At 42.1% G+C, this 20,177-nt stretch overlaps 1 protein-coding gene across 2 annotated transcripts in view; it reads left to right on the top strand.

Annotated features, from left to right (window-relative positions):
• Positions 1 to 20,177, top strand: part of TMTC1 (transmembrane O-mannosyltransferase targeting cadherins 1) — a 256,134-nt gene that overhangs the window by 172,486 nt on the left and 63,471 nt on the right. Inside the window, exons 10-11 of one of the 2 annotated variants that reach the window (XM_036865655.1) lie at positions 12,300 to 12,467; positions 19,871 to 19,984. In XM_036865655.1, the coding sequence (XP_036721550.1) occupies positions 12,300 to 12,467; positions 19,871 to 19,984 (282 nt within the window). The remainder of the gene's footprint in view (positions 1 to 12,299; positions 12,468 to 19,870; positions 19,985 to 20,177) is intronic. The other variant, XM_036865656.1, reaches the window with a different exon arrangement.

Raw genomic sequence — 20,177 nt, 5'->3', positions numbered from 1 at the left:
TCACTTAACAGATATTCACAGAGCGTCTGTCCCAGGCATGCTCTACTAGAATCTGAGGCTGCAAAAATAAGTGAATCTCAGTTTTTTTCCCCTCAAAGAGTTTATTAACTGCTGATTAAAAACAAAATGGTGTCTTCCACTCTAAACATTTAACAGATCTGGATATTCTTTAAAATAGTATCATACTCAGTAAGCATTAATTGTATCAAAACTTTTATTGAACCTTTATTATATGTCAGTCACTGTGCTAAGCATGTTATATTTATTTTATCAGTTAATTCATGCTGTATGTGGTGGTTCACAGCATGTTCCTGCAGTCAGAGTGTGACATGAATGTGATGTCACAAAGCCTCTGTTTCCTCATCTGTGTCAAATGAAGATAATAGCACCCAACTCAGTGAAATTTTAATGGCATTAAATGAGATGGTCATTTATAAAAATGTTTTGTATAAAAACCTTATAAAATGCTTTATATTGTACATGATCAATAAATAGCAGGTGTTATTGTTGATATCAGCTTTCTGATGTAGCTAATACCATTATACCCATTTTACAAAAATAAATCCTGGGCTCTGAGAGGTTAAATAACTTGCCCAAGTGACATAGCTAGTAAGTGGCAAAGCAGTGGAATAGAGATCCTTGTCTGCTGACAGATCTGGCACCTTCCAGGTTATATTGCTTCTCTGATAGTAACGTCTTGGTATTCTCCTCAATTGAAAAAGATGAAGAAAATATGAACATAGTAAAGTACTTTCAGCTCAACTCCATTTGTAAATCAGCACTGGATACTTTGAAGAGTCCTGAGATCTGAATCCACAGCACTTGGGGTTCTGAGTGCATGTGTGGTAAGCTTTTTTAATCCAAATACAAAAGAAAAATTTTTGAGGAAATAAAGGGCTGGAATTTTAAACAAGAGGTTAAATTTCATTCTTCTGGAAGAGAGCCTTAGGTAAACATTATAGAAGCCCATAATATTGTCATCAACCATTTGTGAGCTGTCTTATTTAAAGTTAGGGATTTCTGTCGCCCAGGTAGGTGTGTCCTCCAAACACCCACAGAATCATGCCAGCTCTGGCTCTTCCTGTGCTGCCATATCTTCAAGAGACCTTTTTGTGACTCCATTTCTTTTCTCTAAAACAGACAAAGTCATGCCCTACCCTTTTTCCACTAGGAATAAGCTGATTTGGATTAAAATAAAAGTTTGAAATATAAAGAAAACATCAATATTACCAAGAGCAAGTGCCTGCCTCTCAGAACCTATTTGGATTTTGCTGCATTTGGCAAACCTGGTGCAGAGTCATCCAAAATCAATTTCAGGAAACCGGTCTTCATTAAAAAGATGGCTGTCCTTTTCTCTCCAAGTTCCCGCATCTATGCATCGTAGTGCTGATGTCAAGCACCCATCATTTTCCGAGGGTTTGTCTTTACTGCCCAGCGTCTCCTGGATTCGTATCCATATCATCCCTGTGCCCAGCCAGGCCTCTTTCCCCCTCCAGAGCTGTGGTCTTGGCAGATGCCAAGGCCATGTGACAAGGAGGTGGAGGTGTCTCCTGTCCCTTAGAGATGATCCTGGAGGCTGATGAAGAGGGCACGTCACTAGTCCAGGTACACAGCTCTGAGCACAAACCTGAGAGTTTAACTCAAATTTTGGGGAACTGGGGTTGGAGGAAGCCGAGGAGTTTTTGAGAGAGCCATTGTACCTCTCACAAACCCCAGCCTTCCTTCACAGTCATTGTTGTAAGTAGCACCACAAGGGAGCCGTTTTAATTATGGTGCTGGATTCCACTGTTATCTAAAATTGTGCAGCTGAGTCAGAAATCAAAACCTATGTGGGGAAACTTCTGTGCTGTGGCTTTAGAGAGTTTCTAATGACTTCATCGGAGGCAATTTATACATGCTGACAGTTTTCATGAAAATGGAGCCTTTCTCCAAAAAAGATTTTACCCAGCAGAGACCAGCCACCCCCGTCTCAGTGGAGAATGGTAGACAGTTGGGTAAGGAGCTGCTGGAATCTTCCTCAGGGCTGCAGAGAATGTTGCAGACACTGCAGGCATTCCTTGGAAGGTGCCAGAGCACCAGGTGATGCCCGGTGCATTTAATAAACCTACACGCTGGCTTCCACGATGCTGAAGAACGTGTCCAACCAAGCCTTTTATACACACGGGAATCTTCTCTGCATGGCTCTCCTTCCATTATTGACCTTGCCAAGAAAGAGCCATTCTCCACAGCATTCGTACCCAAGTGCTTTGAGGAAAACATGTACTCTGTGGCCTTCTTGAAAACTCAGATCATCATCTTTATGCAGAAAATCCGTGTTGTCTCGAAAACTTCAGCAAACAAGAGGAAGATGAAATAAAAAGCTCAGTTGGTAGGTGAACTTCCTACTCATTAAATGTTCAAGGTAAGGAGCCAGTTTCCAGCCTTGGGATCCCATCCATGAACACTACAGAGGTCGTGTCCACCCTCACTGAAGCCCAGGCGAGTTTCCTATATTTTTGGTATTAAAATATCCCAGGGAGCTGGTTTGGCCATTTTACAAGAAAAGCCCAGAATGAGTCAGACCAACAGTGCTCTTTCATCCTCCGCCTTTCTGCCTGACAATGAACAAGCCACTTAAATCTTCTAGCTTCTGTTCTCCCTCCATCCTAACCTAGCACAGACCCAAAATATCACCTGCCTCTCACTTGCACTTTGAAATCTGTGGATAAAAGGGACAGAAATGGGCAATTTATTTGGCACTGCATGGCTTTAGGGTCAGAGTTTTACCACCAAAAGAAATTGGAATAATCTTTTCTTCTGGTGATAAATGCCAATTTTATGGATGTCCTTTTTGAACAGGCAGGAGAGTTTGGGGCTTAAATCATTCTTTCACAGAAGTTTTGATCTCTTATTCTTATCTCAAGAGAAGCATATAATTTAATGGCTACTTTTTTGTATTTTATAAAAACCACATTAGAATGCTTCAAAGGACTAAAATTTCTTAGAATCGATGAAGCAGAAATAGTTGTTGAGAGCTCTCAAATAAAGTTGTAGAGTGTGATCAGAGATCCATTCACATGCCAGATTAAGGGTGATTTATTTGCTTCAGTGCCAAAGAGCAAATTCCTAAACTACTTTAAGAAAACATGAATGAGTGGAGACGGGAAAAGAACGGACAGTAGTAAGTGAAGGCAGAACCAATAATGTGGATGGAACTGATCAAGAATAACTGGGACCACAGAAGGAGAAGTTAGACAACCTGTGTTTGAGGGAAGAAAGAAAATTTTTAAATGGCCCTACTCTTAGAAAGAGATGCCATTTGTGTGGTATAGTTCCTAAGCTAATGGACACATCAGACATGGAGAAATGGAAGACAGGTGACTCTTTTCCATATTCAATTTTGAGAAATACCTTCAAATCACACCTATTAATTCTAAATGGAATTTTTAATCTTACACAAGTTGCTATTGAAACAGTACTGCAGTATTTATTCCTCAGGATGCAAAGTGAGAAATGTCACCTCTGAAAGGACACTACCCCTGTTATCTGACACTGGGGACCCCTACTGATGAGCCATCTATGCATATGCTCCTTCAGAGCTGCTGGAAGAGAGTGATGATTATTTGAGAGCAAATCAAAGTTTTGCCAAATACTCAAATCATCAGAGAAATAATTCGATATCAATAAAACCTTACTTTAGCAAATCCAGTAGAAGGAGAACTGACCTGGGAATCAACACGGCCCAGTCTGTCCTGCGCTGCCTGGCTGTGCTGGGGGAATCACTTTCGTATCTGTAAAACCTGAGTGTTGGCCTTGCCCGGTAATCCCCTAATGTTGCTTAGACCTTCGTGCCACGGTTGTCTCTGCACTGGCCAAATTGGGGGATGAGGAGAGAAAGAAAGATAATGCAGTGAGTTTTTCATAAAGTTAGATCTGTTCATTTAAAAAATTATGAAATTATATGCTTCCTATATTTTTGGTATTAAAATATCCTTTCTCTTCCTGCATGATGAGAGCAGGAGGGGATATACAGCCCTCCGTTAGTTCCTCCTCCCCCACCCAACTCCCTCCTTTTGGACATTTTCCTGGTTTGGGAAATCTGAACTCCAGTTACCATAGCGCTGCATGGTCTTGAAGGTCCCTTTCAGCTCCCAAGTTCAACTCTTTGTGACTTAGAATAACCTTGTGGAATGCATGAATTTTTCCTCTTAAGATGTGAAACACATATTCGTCCTGCTCAGTTCCAGCAAGATGCCCAAGTAGGGGAAGGGGGACGTGTCCCCTGGGGGGAGGCAGGAGCAGGAGGAAGTTCATCTGCCGTGAGGACAGGCTCTCTGAAGGGCCTGGCAGTGGGCACTGGGGGACGGTCTGGGCAGCCCTGGTGTGGGGCCTCCTCGGTGAGCTGATAGGGTGTCCTCACGAGCAGCAGGAACGTGTGCTGCTTAGAGGTTCCCGTGGGCAAGCAGCAGTAAGGGGTATGTGCCGGTAGGAAGTCGGAGCCTAAGCACTGGGGCGGGGCGACAGGAGCAACAGCAGACGCCCCGTCCACAGGGCGACGGTGCGGGCAGCTTATCAGGAGAGACTGCAGCCACGACGACAGGTCAGACGTCTGTGTGTCCGTATCAAGTCGCGGGGAGAGACTCAGGAATTGTGCTGAAGCCTAATATCTAAACCGGGCTCAGAACACAGGTGAGGTTGCTCACAGGTACTGAGTCCAGTGTGTCCCTCTGTCCCCCTACGCTGGGTTTTCAAAAGTCCATTAAAGTTGTTCCTCAGAATACCATGGGATAAGGATGGGAAGATTTGACTTCAATGTGTTCAGCCCCTTGAGACCTGAACTCAGAAGAGGAATGAGATCTGGGAGGTAGAGCTTGTCCGGTGAGGGCTGCTCTGCAGGGCAGTGCCCAGGTAGGGAGGGTCCTGGGGCTGCACGGGACTTGGTTATCTGTCACCAGGTCATGGTGAGGGTGAGTGCTGTATGAGTGCTTCCTTTCAGGAAGGAAGCAGCAGGACTTCGCTGAGAGACTCAACTGACTGTGTTATAAAACTGGAGATTGTAGGTCGCATAGAACAGAGCAGTGGTGAGAATGAGTGAGCTGCGGGGAGGTCAGTGCGCTCACGGGCTGAGGATCAGTTGGCCAGTCTGTTGTGCTCAATTAACTGCACAATTAATTAATTGCTCAATTAATTGTTGTGCTCAGCCAATGGCACAAGGTGAGGATAAACTTGAACAGTTATTTACTAGACTGGAATCATGGCCTTAATGTTAGAGAACCCTGTTAGTTATAAAAGATGAATGTTTATGTCTGAGTCCTTAATGGAGAACAGCAAATGTCTTGGAAACCGGATTTGAATGTAAAATTCGGAGAGTAGAATCTGAATTCAGATGAGACTAAATGGAATAATATATGTGCAAATTGCTGTAAGCTATGCTAGGTAATTGCAAGTCATTATTTCAGTCTGCCTTGTACAAATGAGATTGGGTGAGTCAAAGTGGAAGGAAATCAAAGTAACAGAGTATAGGCCTCTCCTTCCCAGCCCTTTTCCCCCTCCTCCTTCAGTACGATAAACCTCTTTGTTTCTTTTTTAATCTCATGCGCTCAAAAGTGAACAACCCCAAAGGAAAAAAAAAAAAAAACTCAGCTCACGGACAATGAGAACAGATTGGTGGTTGCCAGAAGCAGGGAATGAGGGGTGGGCAAAATGGGTGAAGGGAGTCAAAAGGCACAAACTTGCAATTATAAGTTAAATAAGTCCTGGGCATATAATGTTTAGTTAATAAGACTGTATTGTATGTTTGAAAGTTGCTAAGAGAATTAGATATTAAAAGTTCTCATCACAAGGAAAAAAAATCGTAACTGTGAGGTGAGGTGTGTTAACTAGAGTTATTCTGGTGCTCATTTTGCAATATACAGAAATATCAAATCATGATGTTGTACACCTGACACTAATAAGACGTCATATGTCACTTATATCTCAATTTTTTAAAAAAGTGAACACCCCGAGCTTAGCAGGCTAGCATTCTGAAACATAATACTGGAGGAGGTTATGAAACGTGCCCCTGGGAGGGGAGGGGAGACTAGCTTGTGGGTGTCACACACCCAGTCACCTGCCTGGAGGGTGTGAATGGATTTAAGTGTTGCCATTTCAACCTCCCTTCCATTAAGACCCCTTGTCGTTATTAGTGAATCTGTTTCTTTCCTTCGCTCTTGGATTCTGTGCTGGGAAATACATCTCAAACCAGTGACTTCTTATACAAATTTTAGTAATCTTAAAATATCCTCCCCACTCTTTTAGAAACCTGGATTATCTTGCCCTCATGAGAGTTGGGACCACCATTTAGTATGTTTGTGTTTTCTCATAATACCCAGAACACTAGATGCTTCATTAGAGAGTATTGTAGAAAACTAAAGAACACTGGACATATGACACAGCCTGTACAGTCAGGTCTGTGTTAATATAGCGGAAGAGATGAGGGGACGGCAACAACTAGTGAATTGTCCATTAATGCCTTTGCTTCAAAAGTGAAGATGCCTGACTCTAGAATATGGTGGTTTATGGAAGAAGAAATGGCAGAATTCAGGTCCTAGAGCTGAGTATACTGTACGAGGGTTGAGAAGGTTGTTTTTCTGACTTTTTAGAAGTAGATTCAGAGTGACTTGGGAGGTGGTTGGCTTTGGCCAAAAGGTCTCTCAGGCCCAGATGGAAAATTTGGTTGTGGCTACTGGAACCAGGCTGAGAGGGAAGTAAGCCAGGCTCGGGTGAAGGTGCCTGCGAAGGGAAACACTGCACCCTGAGTATGGACAGTACTCCTGGTGATAAGTCATCTTTGGGCTCGACTTGGATTGATTCATTTTTAAGTTCACTTTTGTTTCCATGTTAGTTTCTGATACCTTCCACCGCAATGTTCAATCACACTTCGGAAGCAGCCCCTCTTACATGCCGGTGCTTAGCCTGCAAAAATGAATAAAACAGTACTCTATCCTTAAAACTGGCCCAAACTTCCAAACAGTTAATGCTTTATTTCTTATCAAAGTTGAATACAAAAGCTTCTTCATTACGCATTCATTCACCGAAGAGTTTATACTTTGCATTTCCTTGACTTTCACAAAGATAGACAGAATAGAGAAAGATTTGAAATGGATCTAAGGGAAGATTTGCTTAGTGCTTTTTGTGGTCGAGGTTTATGAATGTTCATTAACTTAAATATATGGCCATATGTGTTTCACATATGACCAGTGTACCTTATTTTCTGTAGTATTTTGTTCTATAAAAAGGATGTATGAGTCATACCTTTCAGAAGCCAACAATATCATACAAGGTATTTTGAAGTTTTAAGGGTGTTCTTGGTGGATGCTCCTAAAAGACTTACAATTGTCCTGTAGATTAGACAGTTTGGGTCAATCTGGACTTCGATAAAGTAGGTTTCTTAAGGTGTATTTACAGATCTACCACATATTTTATTGATGTAGTAATACACACATGAACACATAGACACTGCCCTTGAGAACACTGATACCTTGTATTCAGTTCACAGAACACACCCACATATATTATTTCATTTACTCCATGCAACAACCTTTCAAGGTAGCTGCATTTTAAGCTGCCTTGAAGGCAGGCAATATTTAGCCCTTGTAATACAAACAACTAAGGCCCGATAAGGCTCTGTAAGTAAATCTGTCGCACAGAGCTCACCAGTGTCAGAGAAGAACCCAGCTCTCTAGACCCAGTTCTAGACTCTTTATTCTCCAATGAAATCCTTTTCCTCACTGCAAACCCCCAAACTTAAAGTCTGCACTAGAATACTTTTGTTCCGTTGCACCTAGTAGTGCTCTAGTTACCTTAGGAAGTTACTACATTTACAAGAGCCAAATACAGAGTTATCTGTTTCCACCTGGAATACATGTAAACTTTGCACATTTCCTGCCTTCTACTCTATTTAGCAGAAAATAATGCCCTAATAATAATATTATTATTATAACATAATATTAATGTTATTTATTGTTTAGTGTGTTCATCAATTGTGCACAGTGTAAAATTATTATTCCCTTTTACAAAATAAGAAAATTAAGAACCAGGTAATAAATAATTTGTCTGAAATCAAACAACAGTAAGTGTCAGAATTGAGAGGCAAACGGGGTTTTTTCTGATCCAGACCCTGCCTTACTTACCACTGGAGGTCTCATAAATTTTAGAGCTGGTAGGTGAGCTAGGAGGTTGAGAGGAAGCATGTCATCTTCAAAGAGGTAAAAGAGAATTAGCAGGCTCTCAGAAGGTGAAAGCAAAGGCGTTTTTCTCCCAGTTTGCTCCACAGGTAATGCCGAGAAAAGAACAGAACAAATCTATTTACAGAGAAGTAAATATAAAGAAGCTTTTCATACCCAGCCTAGCACCCCTAGGATGGGGAGCTAAGGAAATGCACGAGAGATACCTTTTTCTTGGAATGTGAATAAACTCTCACATCCAAATGCATTCAGTCTTCTGGGAAATTTCCCCATCCATCAAATGTTTGAGATAAAAAAGAAAAGGCAAGAAATGGGGACACTAATGAGTCTGGGCTCACAGAAGCCACCAGCTTCCAGGTTCAATCTGATCTGAGGAGCCACCATTGTCTCCCTGGGGCTTCCTGTGCTGTAGCGTCAAACACCTATTTGGGGCTTATGGTTCCAGGGCTTTATTGTTTAACCATTTGGGGTCAACATTCATGAGACCAGAATAAGATCTGAAGGTCAGATAATTTGCCAGATGGGGATTCAACAGATCAACATGAAGTTCATTAGGGACATGTTTCAAACTATCTAAAGTTGGGAATTTTTTAGAGTAATAAAATAGGAAGAATGTGTCTGTCTTGTATCATTAATGCTATTAATAGATACTCTCAGTGGGTTGTTTGAGCTTGTTAAGTTGAAAGGTAGAATTTCAATTCTACTTAATAGCAAAAAACTTCTCTTTGCTGCATATAATTAAACAAAAAGTGAAGCCGTAACAAACATCATAAAATGCTTGGCCCAGTCATAGAAAATTATCATCTCTCCAGGGTTGATGTAAATGGGAAGGGAAAATGTTGTTCTCTTATCACTTAAGAACAGGAAAGTACATTTGTACTATTTACACGACGATTAACAACTCACAAAGTTCTCAAACAACAGGTTTAAACATTTTCTATTCAAATTTGAAAGGACAGATGTTGTTGATTGATATTTCCTATTCAATTCTCTTTGGATTTGCATTTCTTTAAAGGAGAGATGCAGCTTTCTTTAGTTTTTATAAGCACTGTGGGCTGAGCAGCTTGTCAGTAAAATCCATTCAAAATTGGAGATCCCTGTGGCCTGTGAACAAGAGATCATCTCTGTGCTGCTTTCTCTGGGACAGCCATGGTACTTCTCAAGCATGCTTTGAAAATGTTTCTCGGTACTGAACTAAGCCATTCAGCAGCCAGCTGGGCTCTTGGTTCTCCAGGTTATGATGTTGTCAATTGTCAGTGGTTTACACTGACTCCTTTGGGCTCTCTGTGGAGGTCTCTGGTCAGAGCCCAGATTTTCCTTAACCAGGTTAAGCAGGCCAAACTGGAGTCTGGTTTCATTTCCCTGGAGGCCAGAAAAGTCCGTAGTTTCTCATTTGCTTGATTTTCCACTTTCAAGATGAGGACTTGCCCTGCCCCAGTAATGGAGAGAGCAGTCCTACCCCCCTGCGGCTGAGATCTGCAGTAAAGCAGATGTTGAAAGATGAAATGTCATAATAGAGAAGCATCTTAATCTCTGATATTGTGTTCAAGTTTTTAAGAATGTGATACCCTCTAAGAAATTTGCAAACCTAAGTGGAGATGATTTTATATGGCTTCACATTTCTTTAAACCGTATGTCAATACAAGGACTTCTGAAAGAAAATGATCGTGTTACTTGATCCTGATGCCTGTGCTGAGTGGAAGGAATGGTATTCTCCTTCGTTTGGGCTGTAGCAGGGCTCAACAACTGTGGCCTGTGAGTGGAATCTGGCCCGAAGCCTGTTTTTATAAATACATTTTGTTGGAACACAGCCATGCCCATTCGTTTACATACGTGTCAATTGCTGCTTTCCTGCTACGAAGATAGAGTTGACTAGGAAGGACAAAGGCCATATGGCCTGAAATATTTACTCTCTGGCCTCTTACAGAAAAAGTTTGCCCACTCCTGAATTATAGCACAGGGTTAGGGCCGTGGGACTTCTGATCTGACTCTACTCCTAGCTTTTGGAGCTGTGGGCCAGTTATTCAAGTCCTCTAAGCTTTAGTTTCCTCACTTATGAAGTGGGAGATACTGAGGATTGAGTTTTTTCATTAGATAATATATTTAAAGCCAGTACTGTCCTTGTTCCAGACCCTACAAATATTGGACAGGCCCACATAAAGATCTTAGCACAGTGCCCGACACATAGGGAGCACTCAACAAACATGCAGACGTATAAAATAGCTAATTTGGTTGCTGTTATCTTCATTATCCTCGTGTTCTGCCACTTTGTGGCCGTTGCTCTGGAGCTGTTGGAATTCCAGTATTTCCCTTCCCCACCGCTCTGCCAGATGGCAGCTCTTTCCTACGAGGAGGCAGTTAATGACCATTGAGATGTCGTGTATGGAGTGAATGGGAAGGAAGTAGGTGAAGCTGTGTGATAAGGTGTGAGGAACACAGGAATCAGCCAGTCAAGGCAGAACCCCAACGTCAGGACAGCAGTTGGAGTGTGGGCTCTGGAATTCGGAATTCCGGGGTTTTTGTCTTTGCTCTACTGGACATGAGCTGTGTGACCGAATTCAGCAAATGCGTTCGCCTCTCTTCTTCAGTGTCTTCAGGAGTTTAGTGCGGCTAACAGTGACCCCCAGGGATGTAAGGATGAACTGAGCTCCTGTAGAGAATGTGCTCGGCACATAAGATGTGCTCGATGAACATTGCTCCTGAGAGGTGCTGCTTTACGAAGGCAGGGGGAGAAGAGAGCGGGCACTGGGGACCTGGGTGCCTGCAGGGTACACCCCCTGCCTTTCAGCACGCTCTTCACATGTCACCTTTTCAATGAGGCCTCCCCTGACCGCCCATATGAATATCTCACCTTCCTTCCCCTCCTGGTCTCCCTCCTTCACTTCCCTGCTTGATTTTTCTCCACCTAACGTATCATATTTGGTGTGACCTACTCTGGGTCTTACTTGCTTGGTGGCTGTTGTCCCATCCGTGTGAGTTCCAGGAGGATAGGAATGATTGTTTTATCCACTGATACATTCTTGGTGCCTGTAACAGTGGCAGGCACACAATCTGTGTTTTACTCATAATTGTATTTTTAGTGCTCAGCATACTGCCAGTCACATACTAGAGAGAGAACAAATAAATAATTGAACAAGTAAATGAGTTATATTAATTTAGGGCTTCTTATAGTATTAGTGTCTGACTAATATAGGATTTCTTTACACAAGCTTGCTTCATTGTTAAAATATTCTATAATAATTTGTATTATCATCTTTGGAAAAGAAATGAGTTTTGACTAAAATACACACAGCATAATGAGTGCAGACTAAATGTTTGTGTTTTTCTGAGGCCAGTGGGCAGGCAGGGAGCCTCTCTGCAGGTGCACAGATGATGCGAGGGACCACATTCCATCCACCAAGGCAACGCTTTTAGAGATGTGATATCAATGTGCCAAAGCCCCACTCCGATAACGTGAGGGATTCTTCGTGTCTGTTGGGAAAGCTGAGCCGGAATCAGCATGAGAATCGGATCAATGCAGCTTGTCTGTGATAGGCTCCACGCTGTGAGGCTCAGAGCCGGCCTGTGGGAGGATCTTCCTTCAGCGTTAAGGACTTTGGCCAGAATGGGGATACACTAGGCGGCACGTTTCCGGAGACCAAAACCAATGCCCCTTGGTGACCAGCATCCCTTCCAGGACCTGATAGTCCCCCCAGGGACTGTCTCCCACAAAGCCTCAGGGTCCAAATTTGAACACATGGTGCCAGTAGGGTTATACAATGTCAGGAACATAAGGGAGCCTGGGTCAGAAGGTCCAGTCAAGACCCAAGACACACAGGATGGACTTTTCTGGATGCCTGAGCTGCGGAAATTCAGGGCAACGTGAGCCTGCAAGATGAACCTGTTGTTCTCCACACTTGTGCCAGAGAACTAGCCAGTGTGCTGGTGGAGCCCATTTGAGCTCTAACATGGAAATGTGTCAGACAGGGCGGGTTACGTCTGTGTTTTCTATCACAGGACAAGCTCAGTTTGAAAAGTTAGTTGCATGGGGGCATGGAATACTCAGGGGCCTCCATCGCACCCCAAAGTCACCTGCTTCTCCGCCCTGTTTTCCAGCATGGGCTACTGCATCCTTTTCGTGCACGGAATGAGCAAGCTGTGCACGTGGCTGCATCGCTGTGGGGCTGCCACCCTGAGCGTGTCCACTGTGCTGCTGCTGCTGCTCTTCTCCTGGAAAACCATGAAACAGAATGAAATTTGGCTGTCGAGAGAGTCCCTATTCAGGTATGACTGGAGGGATGAAAGTGAATCTCTTCCCATTTATTTCTTTGCTGACGTATTTGTTTCCAAACAAACGAGGCGACATGGGTCTGGCAATATTTATTAATCCAGAAACGTTTTTTAGTAAAGTTTTAAATGGAAGATGTCATTTTATTTTGGGTTTTAACTTTAGTTTTTTAAATGGTATTATATAAAGTTTTACGGGAGCTCACTGTAAGTGAATTAATGAAGATAAGGCTCATGGGAAGGTTTTTGGGTCTGTGAATTGAGATGGAAAGTCTTGATAATGAGCTGGGCTGTAAAATCAGCCATAAGCAAAATAAGATTGGTCAGTAAGTCTAATTGCATTGTTCAGCTGAGTGAATGAGAAAGGTGAGCACACAGCAAGAAGGAAGGGAGATGCAGAATATTCCAGGATATTAAGTTGTGCTCTGTAATCTAGTTGCTTTGTTTTGAACATTAATTGTGAGCAAGGGAATGAAAGACTTTTTCATCTCCTGGTAGGTTTTTATGTGGTGTAGAAGCTGTTTCTGAATATAACAATGCCAATTCATAGCCCTAAATTGTTGTAAAGTATAATACATCCTTTGGGTTGCTCATCATGCTGTGTTTCTGGGCTAGTCTGTCTCCTTGATGTCACAGCCCTGGTGACCTTCACCTGGCCTCCCCGGCTCAGCCACACCTGGCCTCCCAGCAGCATTTCCCAGTCCCCCGGGGTCCCCAGTCTTTGACCCCTTCCAGCTTCTGTCCTCACTTATGACCCAGTTGGCCAGTTCAGTCAATGTGGTTTTTATTTGGTTCCCTAATCAACCAGTACCCAACACTTATTCTTTGGAGGCAAACAACTGAAATAGAGTTAGAGTCACTTTCAGAAGGAGAAAATATGGAAAGAACATAGGAGAATGCACAGAATTGGGGAGTAGGTGAGGAAGCAAGCATGTAGCAGACGGGAAACAGGTGTCTGCATAGTCTGTCTTGAGGGGACCTGGGCACCTGCAAAGGAATGAATGGAGGGTAAATGTACCCCAGTTTTCTCTCTCTTCACATCACAGTCCTAGGAAAAGAAAATCCTCTGACTAAGCCTGAGCTTAGGTCGTGTGCCTGCCCCTTGTCCCCACTAGGGCACTGAGATGACAGAACTGGTCAAAGATGCTCCCCTGACTTCCATGGGGGCAGTTAGGGCAGGCAGAGCCCCTGGGCTTCCACTGAGATGTCACAGCAAGAGGGAATTCCCCACAGGAAACCCAAGCACTGGAAAAGGGCACAGACTCTGGGCTGCCAGAAGTGAGTGAATGAGTGAATGAACAAATGAAGGAGTAAGACAAATGTTCACTGTACTCCTCTACCGTTTTAAAACAATATATCTGATTTTGCTATTGGGCAATTTAACTTTCTTTAATAGAAAAAAATTTAGTCTGGCATGCATGCATGTCTTATCAGTTTATTTACTGTTACTATATCATTATCATTGTCACCATCATTACTTCAGGGGGTACTATAGGGACCTGTTGCCCTGTGGATTTTTTTCTAGGAATTGTATATCACTTTTAGGCTTCAGATTCTGTTCCGTCTCTGTCATACCCCCCACTTCAGTGCAGTTCTCACAGACTACAATGGACTTGTTCCCTCTTACTGCCCACTGCTGAGGTCATTCTGTAAACACAGGGGCATGGAAGTTCAGGAATATAACTTCCTCCTGGTTTCTGTTGGCTTAATTGATTTTTTCTTTCACTTTCAATAGTCAGTGCTTTTATGAGAAACTTTAAAATGGTTCTGCCCCGTGTTAAATCCTTTCCTTGAATAAAGGTACTAAGATTGATTGTGTTTTCTAATGATGTTTACTGCTTAATCAGTGCAACTCTGAGGATGGATTTTGGCAGAGAGCATTTTATCTCAAGTATAACAAGTTAGTGTTCAAACCCTGTACAGATGATGCTAGCGATTTAAAAAAAAAGGAAAACAGAGAAACAAAAAGCTCATTGACCTTGCATGCAGAGACTTCGGTTTTTTAGATGGAAGCATGTAGGAAGTGAACAGTTGATTACTAAAACACAGGCATTCCACATATGTGCTTAAAGAGACTTTGTGTCTTGAGAGGCCTTTGGTGATCAAATGGAATTTTGTGTAATGTGCAAATCAAAGCTATCAATAATTTTTAGAAAACTTTACCTATTATAATTTATTTATGTCCTGGGAAAACTTTTAAGTATCTGAGACTTTAAGTTTATTCTTTTTCCTTCAAGACCAGATGTTTATATGTATTCATCTTTCCTGAGTAATGTTCAAATCAGTTGAACATTTACCAAGAATCTTTGAGGCAAGATAGGATCAGTGGCTGGTGTGGAGTCTGGAATTAGGCTTTCTGGCTTTCCTCCAAGTTCTACCATTTAATAGCTGTGTGATCGTGGGTGAGTTACTTAACCACTCCATGCCTTAGTTTCCTTATTTTAAAATTTAGGAGTTTGGGATTAACATACACACACTACTGTATATAAAATAGATAACCAACAAAGATGTACTATATAGCACAGGGAACTATGTTCAGTATCCTGTGATAAACCATAATGGAAAAGAATCTGAAAAAGAATATATATATATATATATATATATATATATATATATATATATACACATATACATATATATGTATAATTGAATCACTTTGCTGTACACCTGAAACGAACACAACATTGTAAATCAGCTATACTTCAATTAAAAAATAAATTTTAAAAAAGGAAAAATTTTAAAAATTTAGAATAATGATAGTGTCTATCTTCTGGGTGTACTGTAAGAATAAAAGAGTATGTGAAAGATGCATAGGGCAGTATGATAAACACTGTGTAAGGCTTTCAGATTATTGCTCTGCACTGTGTTCTAGGACATGAGAGAGCAGTGGGTGGGGCGAGACACTAGAGGAGCCTGAAGTCTGGATGGGAGTCAGACACATGAACACATTTTAACGTAACGTAGCAGGTGGTAGACAGAGGCAGAGCAGGGTGCCGTGTAAGTGCAGGCAGGTGACTGGGACCAACCCAAGCCTTCAAGGACCGTTCTCTTGTAGGCCTGAGCTCAGTCTGGAAGGATAAGGAAAACCTAAATTAGCCATAATGGCCAAAACCAAGAGCTGGCCAACTAAGAAGAAGTTGCCGTGGCTCTAGATGAGGTGATGTCCTTGACAGAGGCCCTGTTTCTGTTTTCTCCTCTGTTCCAGACTATCAACGCATTGACCATCCTAGGTCATATGGTCTCGTTGAGGCCTCTCTAATTATATAGAGTGGTTTTGCTTGGCAATACTATGAACGATCTTACAGAATATCTTAGGACAGACCTTTGTGTTAGAGAAAATCCAAATTTCAGTCAAATTCCAGGGTTTCCAGCTGAGGCCTCCTGTCACAAAAAAGATCCCACTGAGTGATGTATTTTTAGGAGATACAGATGAACGGTTCCCCCTCACAGCTTTGTACTTTTATTGGCAAAAACCTCACACACAAAAGCACAAGAACCCAGCACTTGTGTCTCATCAGAGGCTCAGAGAGAGAGCAGTTTGTCCAAGACGAAATCGCTGTGAAAAGGAGGTGTCAGGTTTGAACCCAAATCTGATATAAAAGCCAAAGAATACATATACTTCACCACACCTGTTTTTTCCTTTATGTTTTCTAACTTAAGCTAATCCCAATATAAACAGAGAAAGACAGACAGAGAGACAGAGACAGACAGAGACAGAATGAGAGGTGTTCATTATCATAGCTGCAAGATACATTTTCTTTAATTCTCAGAACAGGAGATTATTCTGCTATCTAACCTGAGGAGAGGGTAAGTGCATAGCTCCTAGTGACAGCCCAGACTTTTATATTTTGGTACCAAAATAACACAATTTGATGAAATCTTTTCTTCCCATGCCCGCAAATCTTCAAAATACTTAGAAAGACAAAGCCAGCATGTTTTCTTTTGCATCCAGTTTGGGGTCTCTCTTAATCCCATTCATGAACTATTTAAGTGATCCGCGGACCACCAGTTAAGAATTTATGGCCTAGATCTTCTTCCCTTCCTGTAGGAAACACATTTCTCTTTCCTCCTCTCTGAATTGCTGAGCCAGAGAGATAAGCAGACCTCCCAGGGCAGAGAACATAAACCAGGGATTGGCAAATTCCTTCGTAAAGGCCAGACTGTAAATATTTGAGGCTTTGTGGGCCCTATGGTCTCTTTTGCAGCTGCTCTGCCATTGTCTTGGGAAAGAGGCCGAAGACATCTATGTAAAAAGGTAAACACATTGATATGTCTGTGGCCCATCAGGCCGTAGTTTGTTTACCAGTGAAATTCTAATGTTTCTCATATCTTGCGGTACCTTTTTGGTTTATCAAACGTTGACCAACTTCAGGAATGATTCTGACCTTATATTGACCTTGGTTGAAATCTCTGCTCAACTACTTACTCAGTCTGTAACCTTAGAAAATGGTCTTAATCTCTCTGAGCTTCAATTTCCTCATCATATGGGAGGTACAGTAATACTACCCATCGGATAGGTTGTTGAAAGGGTGAAAGGAGATACCCCATGGAAGTGGATGCTTAGCTCAGCACTTGATTCAAAATGAACCTCCATAAGCACTGGCTAACCTGACTGTGGCATTGGAAACCTCAAGTTAAACCGGGTCACAATTGAGGAGAGCCATAAATTCTTACTTTCCTTTCCTGTTAACCTCTGGCTGAACATTTTTTTTAATGTTTGTTTTCTAATCAGGAATTTGGGGGTGATTCTCATGACCTATTGTTCCAGTGATGCCAACAAAACAAACTGATGTTCTACAAACTTGGAGAGATACCTGATAGAAGTGGCTTGATATCTCTGTTATTTGCCAAGTCTTCTGCAAACGAGAGGTGTGAGGGAGAAATGCAAAGTGCATGAATTAAGATCCTGAGTTCAGAGGGAGACCTTAATTCATAATCCTTGTTGTAGTTATTAATAGGATTTGGGATACAGCCCCATAACTTATGAATCCTACATTTCCTTATGGAGTAAATATGTGTAAGGCTGCACGTTCTGTTAAGACAGTTGGGACGACTCAATCACAACATCCCAAAAGCGAACTGATGAGACTGACCCCGGAAGGAGGAGCAACCTGGCCAGTCAGAGTAACCTGGAAAGTCTTGCCTTTGGTCAATTGTTTATTTTCCTTTTTTCACAAACTGTTTATTGTAAAATGAGAGACTGGAAAAGCATAGCAGTAAAATATCACAGGGAGAACGTAAAGGTCAAAAACAACAATGGGAAAAGCAGTGTGTTCTTAGGATTTCAGTGACTCCACCCATGCCTGCTTGCCTGCTACAAATATTATTACTTCCATCCTGCCATCACTGAACAATGCCCTCATCTTAGCAAGGACGCTTTTCCACAGGCTGAACTCGGGTGAAACATGGTAGAGCAACTATGCTAATCACACAGAAGGGAGGATCAATTCCAATAAATATGCCAGTTATATCTATGCTGAAATCAAAGTTACTTTAAAATCTCCCTGTACCATGCACTATTTAGTTCTGGATAGAAAAATCAGACACTTTCCTGTATAGAAATTGGATTTTTTAAAAAGCCATTACTATCACTCTGAACTTGGTCCTGCCCCCATGACATAATGTACTTTGGGTAATGTCCATTTGAAATGTTATATTAAAATTCTAGCTTTGTGTGTTAGCTGGTGAGCTTCACTATAAGGTAATTGAAGGAGATTGATGATTTCACTGGAGTACCCAAATGGCAGCATTTGTAAATCTTTTGTCTTGGGTCAGTCGGTTTCCAGTGAGAGGGTTCCTCCAATCTCCTCCATGGAGTCCAATCCTGGCTTCCAGTATGCAGAGCTTTACATGCATATAATGGGGTGAGGGAGATTCCACTGTTCAGAATATATATTTTCACTTAATCTACCTTGGAGGTACAGCTCTTCTGGCTCTCAACTGTACCTGTTGTTCCTGATCTCTCTGATTCAACTTCTCTAGAGAGTAAACGTCCTGCCTTTTGCTGGGATGGGGAAAGAATAGAGGAAATAGTCACCTGGATATGCCTGGTGGGGAAGAGGATCTGGGGTCTAACTGCTCTTAATACAGAGCTACAGCCCGTCTGTTTCCAGCCACACCCCACACACAACAGAACATCCTAGCTACTGCCGTGCATTTGACATCACCATAACAGCTCTGTGTAAGTTGAAGTCTGCTGCTGTCACGTGATGTTGCCCTTGGGTTGGTTGCTAGCTGCCCACACTCCCTGTAAATTCTCTCCTCTGGAGAGTTCCTCAAGCACTTGGTCAGTGGATTTTAAGTGGAACAGTCTTTGCTGGTCCTAAGGGACTGGGCTTTTTTTTTTTTTTTTTTTTTTTTTGCCTTTGAACATTTTTATTTCTTTCTTTTTAAATTAAAAACATTTTGTTTCTTGGTTTATAATGTTAAGGGGCTGTTATTTCAACAAAAATTCAACAAAGCTTACAATACCCTGACGTATTATCCTAACAGGTTTAATTTGTATGGAGTTCCCCTAGTGTTCTTACCTTTAAATTAAAAATTAAATGAAAATATGTCACCTAGAAGAGGAAGTGCATTTAAAGTTCAATTGCCTGGAAAGTAGGTTGTTATCCTTTCTGCTTCCTCTCTCTCATCACCTGCCCCACTCCAGCGTTTAACCCATGTAGGTTCTAGGAGCTTTCTTTCCAGACAGCCCCCAAACCCATCTACCTTCATCACTCCCCTGCCACCACCTCCTTGCAGGTGAGGCAACAGGGACTCTAGGAGCAAAGTCCTCGGGTCAGAATCCCATCCCTGCCAGTTACCAGCTATCTGATCTCGTGCAGGGTAACTTTGTGAGGCAGTTACAAACGACAGCAGGTCTTCCTCCTTGTGTCATCTTCAAAGCTTCAGTGTTACCCTCTGGGGCTCCCCAGGTATTCTGTTTTACCAGCTCGAGCACACTAACACACTGACCACTTAAGCAAAGTTTTTAACCTTTCTGAGCAAACCTCCTTTCCTTATCTGCAGCTTGTAGAATAATTATACCTGTCTTTATTTTTTAAAAAATTTAAAAAAGGCTATAAGTGAAGGAAGGAAGGAAAAAACTGAATTAACCTGAGCATGCCGGGTTGTTCCCCCAAAGACTCATCTCTTACCACATCCTGCCACCTCTGCTTCATGTGCAGTTAGCGTGTTTGTTTAGTTGTACACAGTTGTGCACAGCCTTCACTGTTTACCACAGAAGCATGTTTAGTAACTCATATAATCCACAAATTTTGGAAGACTTGGCCTTGATGGATGCAATGGACATTTCAAATACAGGTTCATGAAACTGTGAGTAAAACATGAAAGAAACTGACAACATTCTTAAGCAGTACTCTTTGTTACTCATTTTTTTAAAATTTATTAATTTTTAGGTCTGGAGTTCAGACTCTGCCCCACAATGCCAAGGTTCACTACAACTACGCCAATTTCCTGAAGGACCAGGGTCGGAACAGGGAAGCCATCTACCACTACAGAACGGCCCTCAAGTAAGCAGCAGATGGGTGTCGGCTGTTGTGTTTCTTAGGCCCTTGTTTATTTCACTCACCCCTCCCAGCATTTGGGGGGTTGTTTGTTTCTCTTGACAGTGAACATCTCCTTGGAGGTGGTATAGATCTGGGACTCCAAGTCTTTTGGCTCAGTGTTTGAGTCTAAGTCTACCTTGCTTTTAACTTTTAGTGT

This window comes from Balaenoptera musculus, chromosome 10 (genome assembly GCF_009873245.2).
Source record: "Balaenoptera musculus isolate JJ_BM4_2016_0621 chromosome 10, mBalMus1.pri.v3, whole genome shotgun sequence".
NCBI lineage: Eukaryota > Metazoa > Chordata > Mammalia > Artiodactyla > Balaenopteridae > Balaenoptera > Balaenoptera musculus.
The sequence above is the reverse complement of the archived record's forward strand: the minus strand, read 5'-3'. Positions and strand labels throughout refer to the sequence as shown.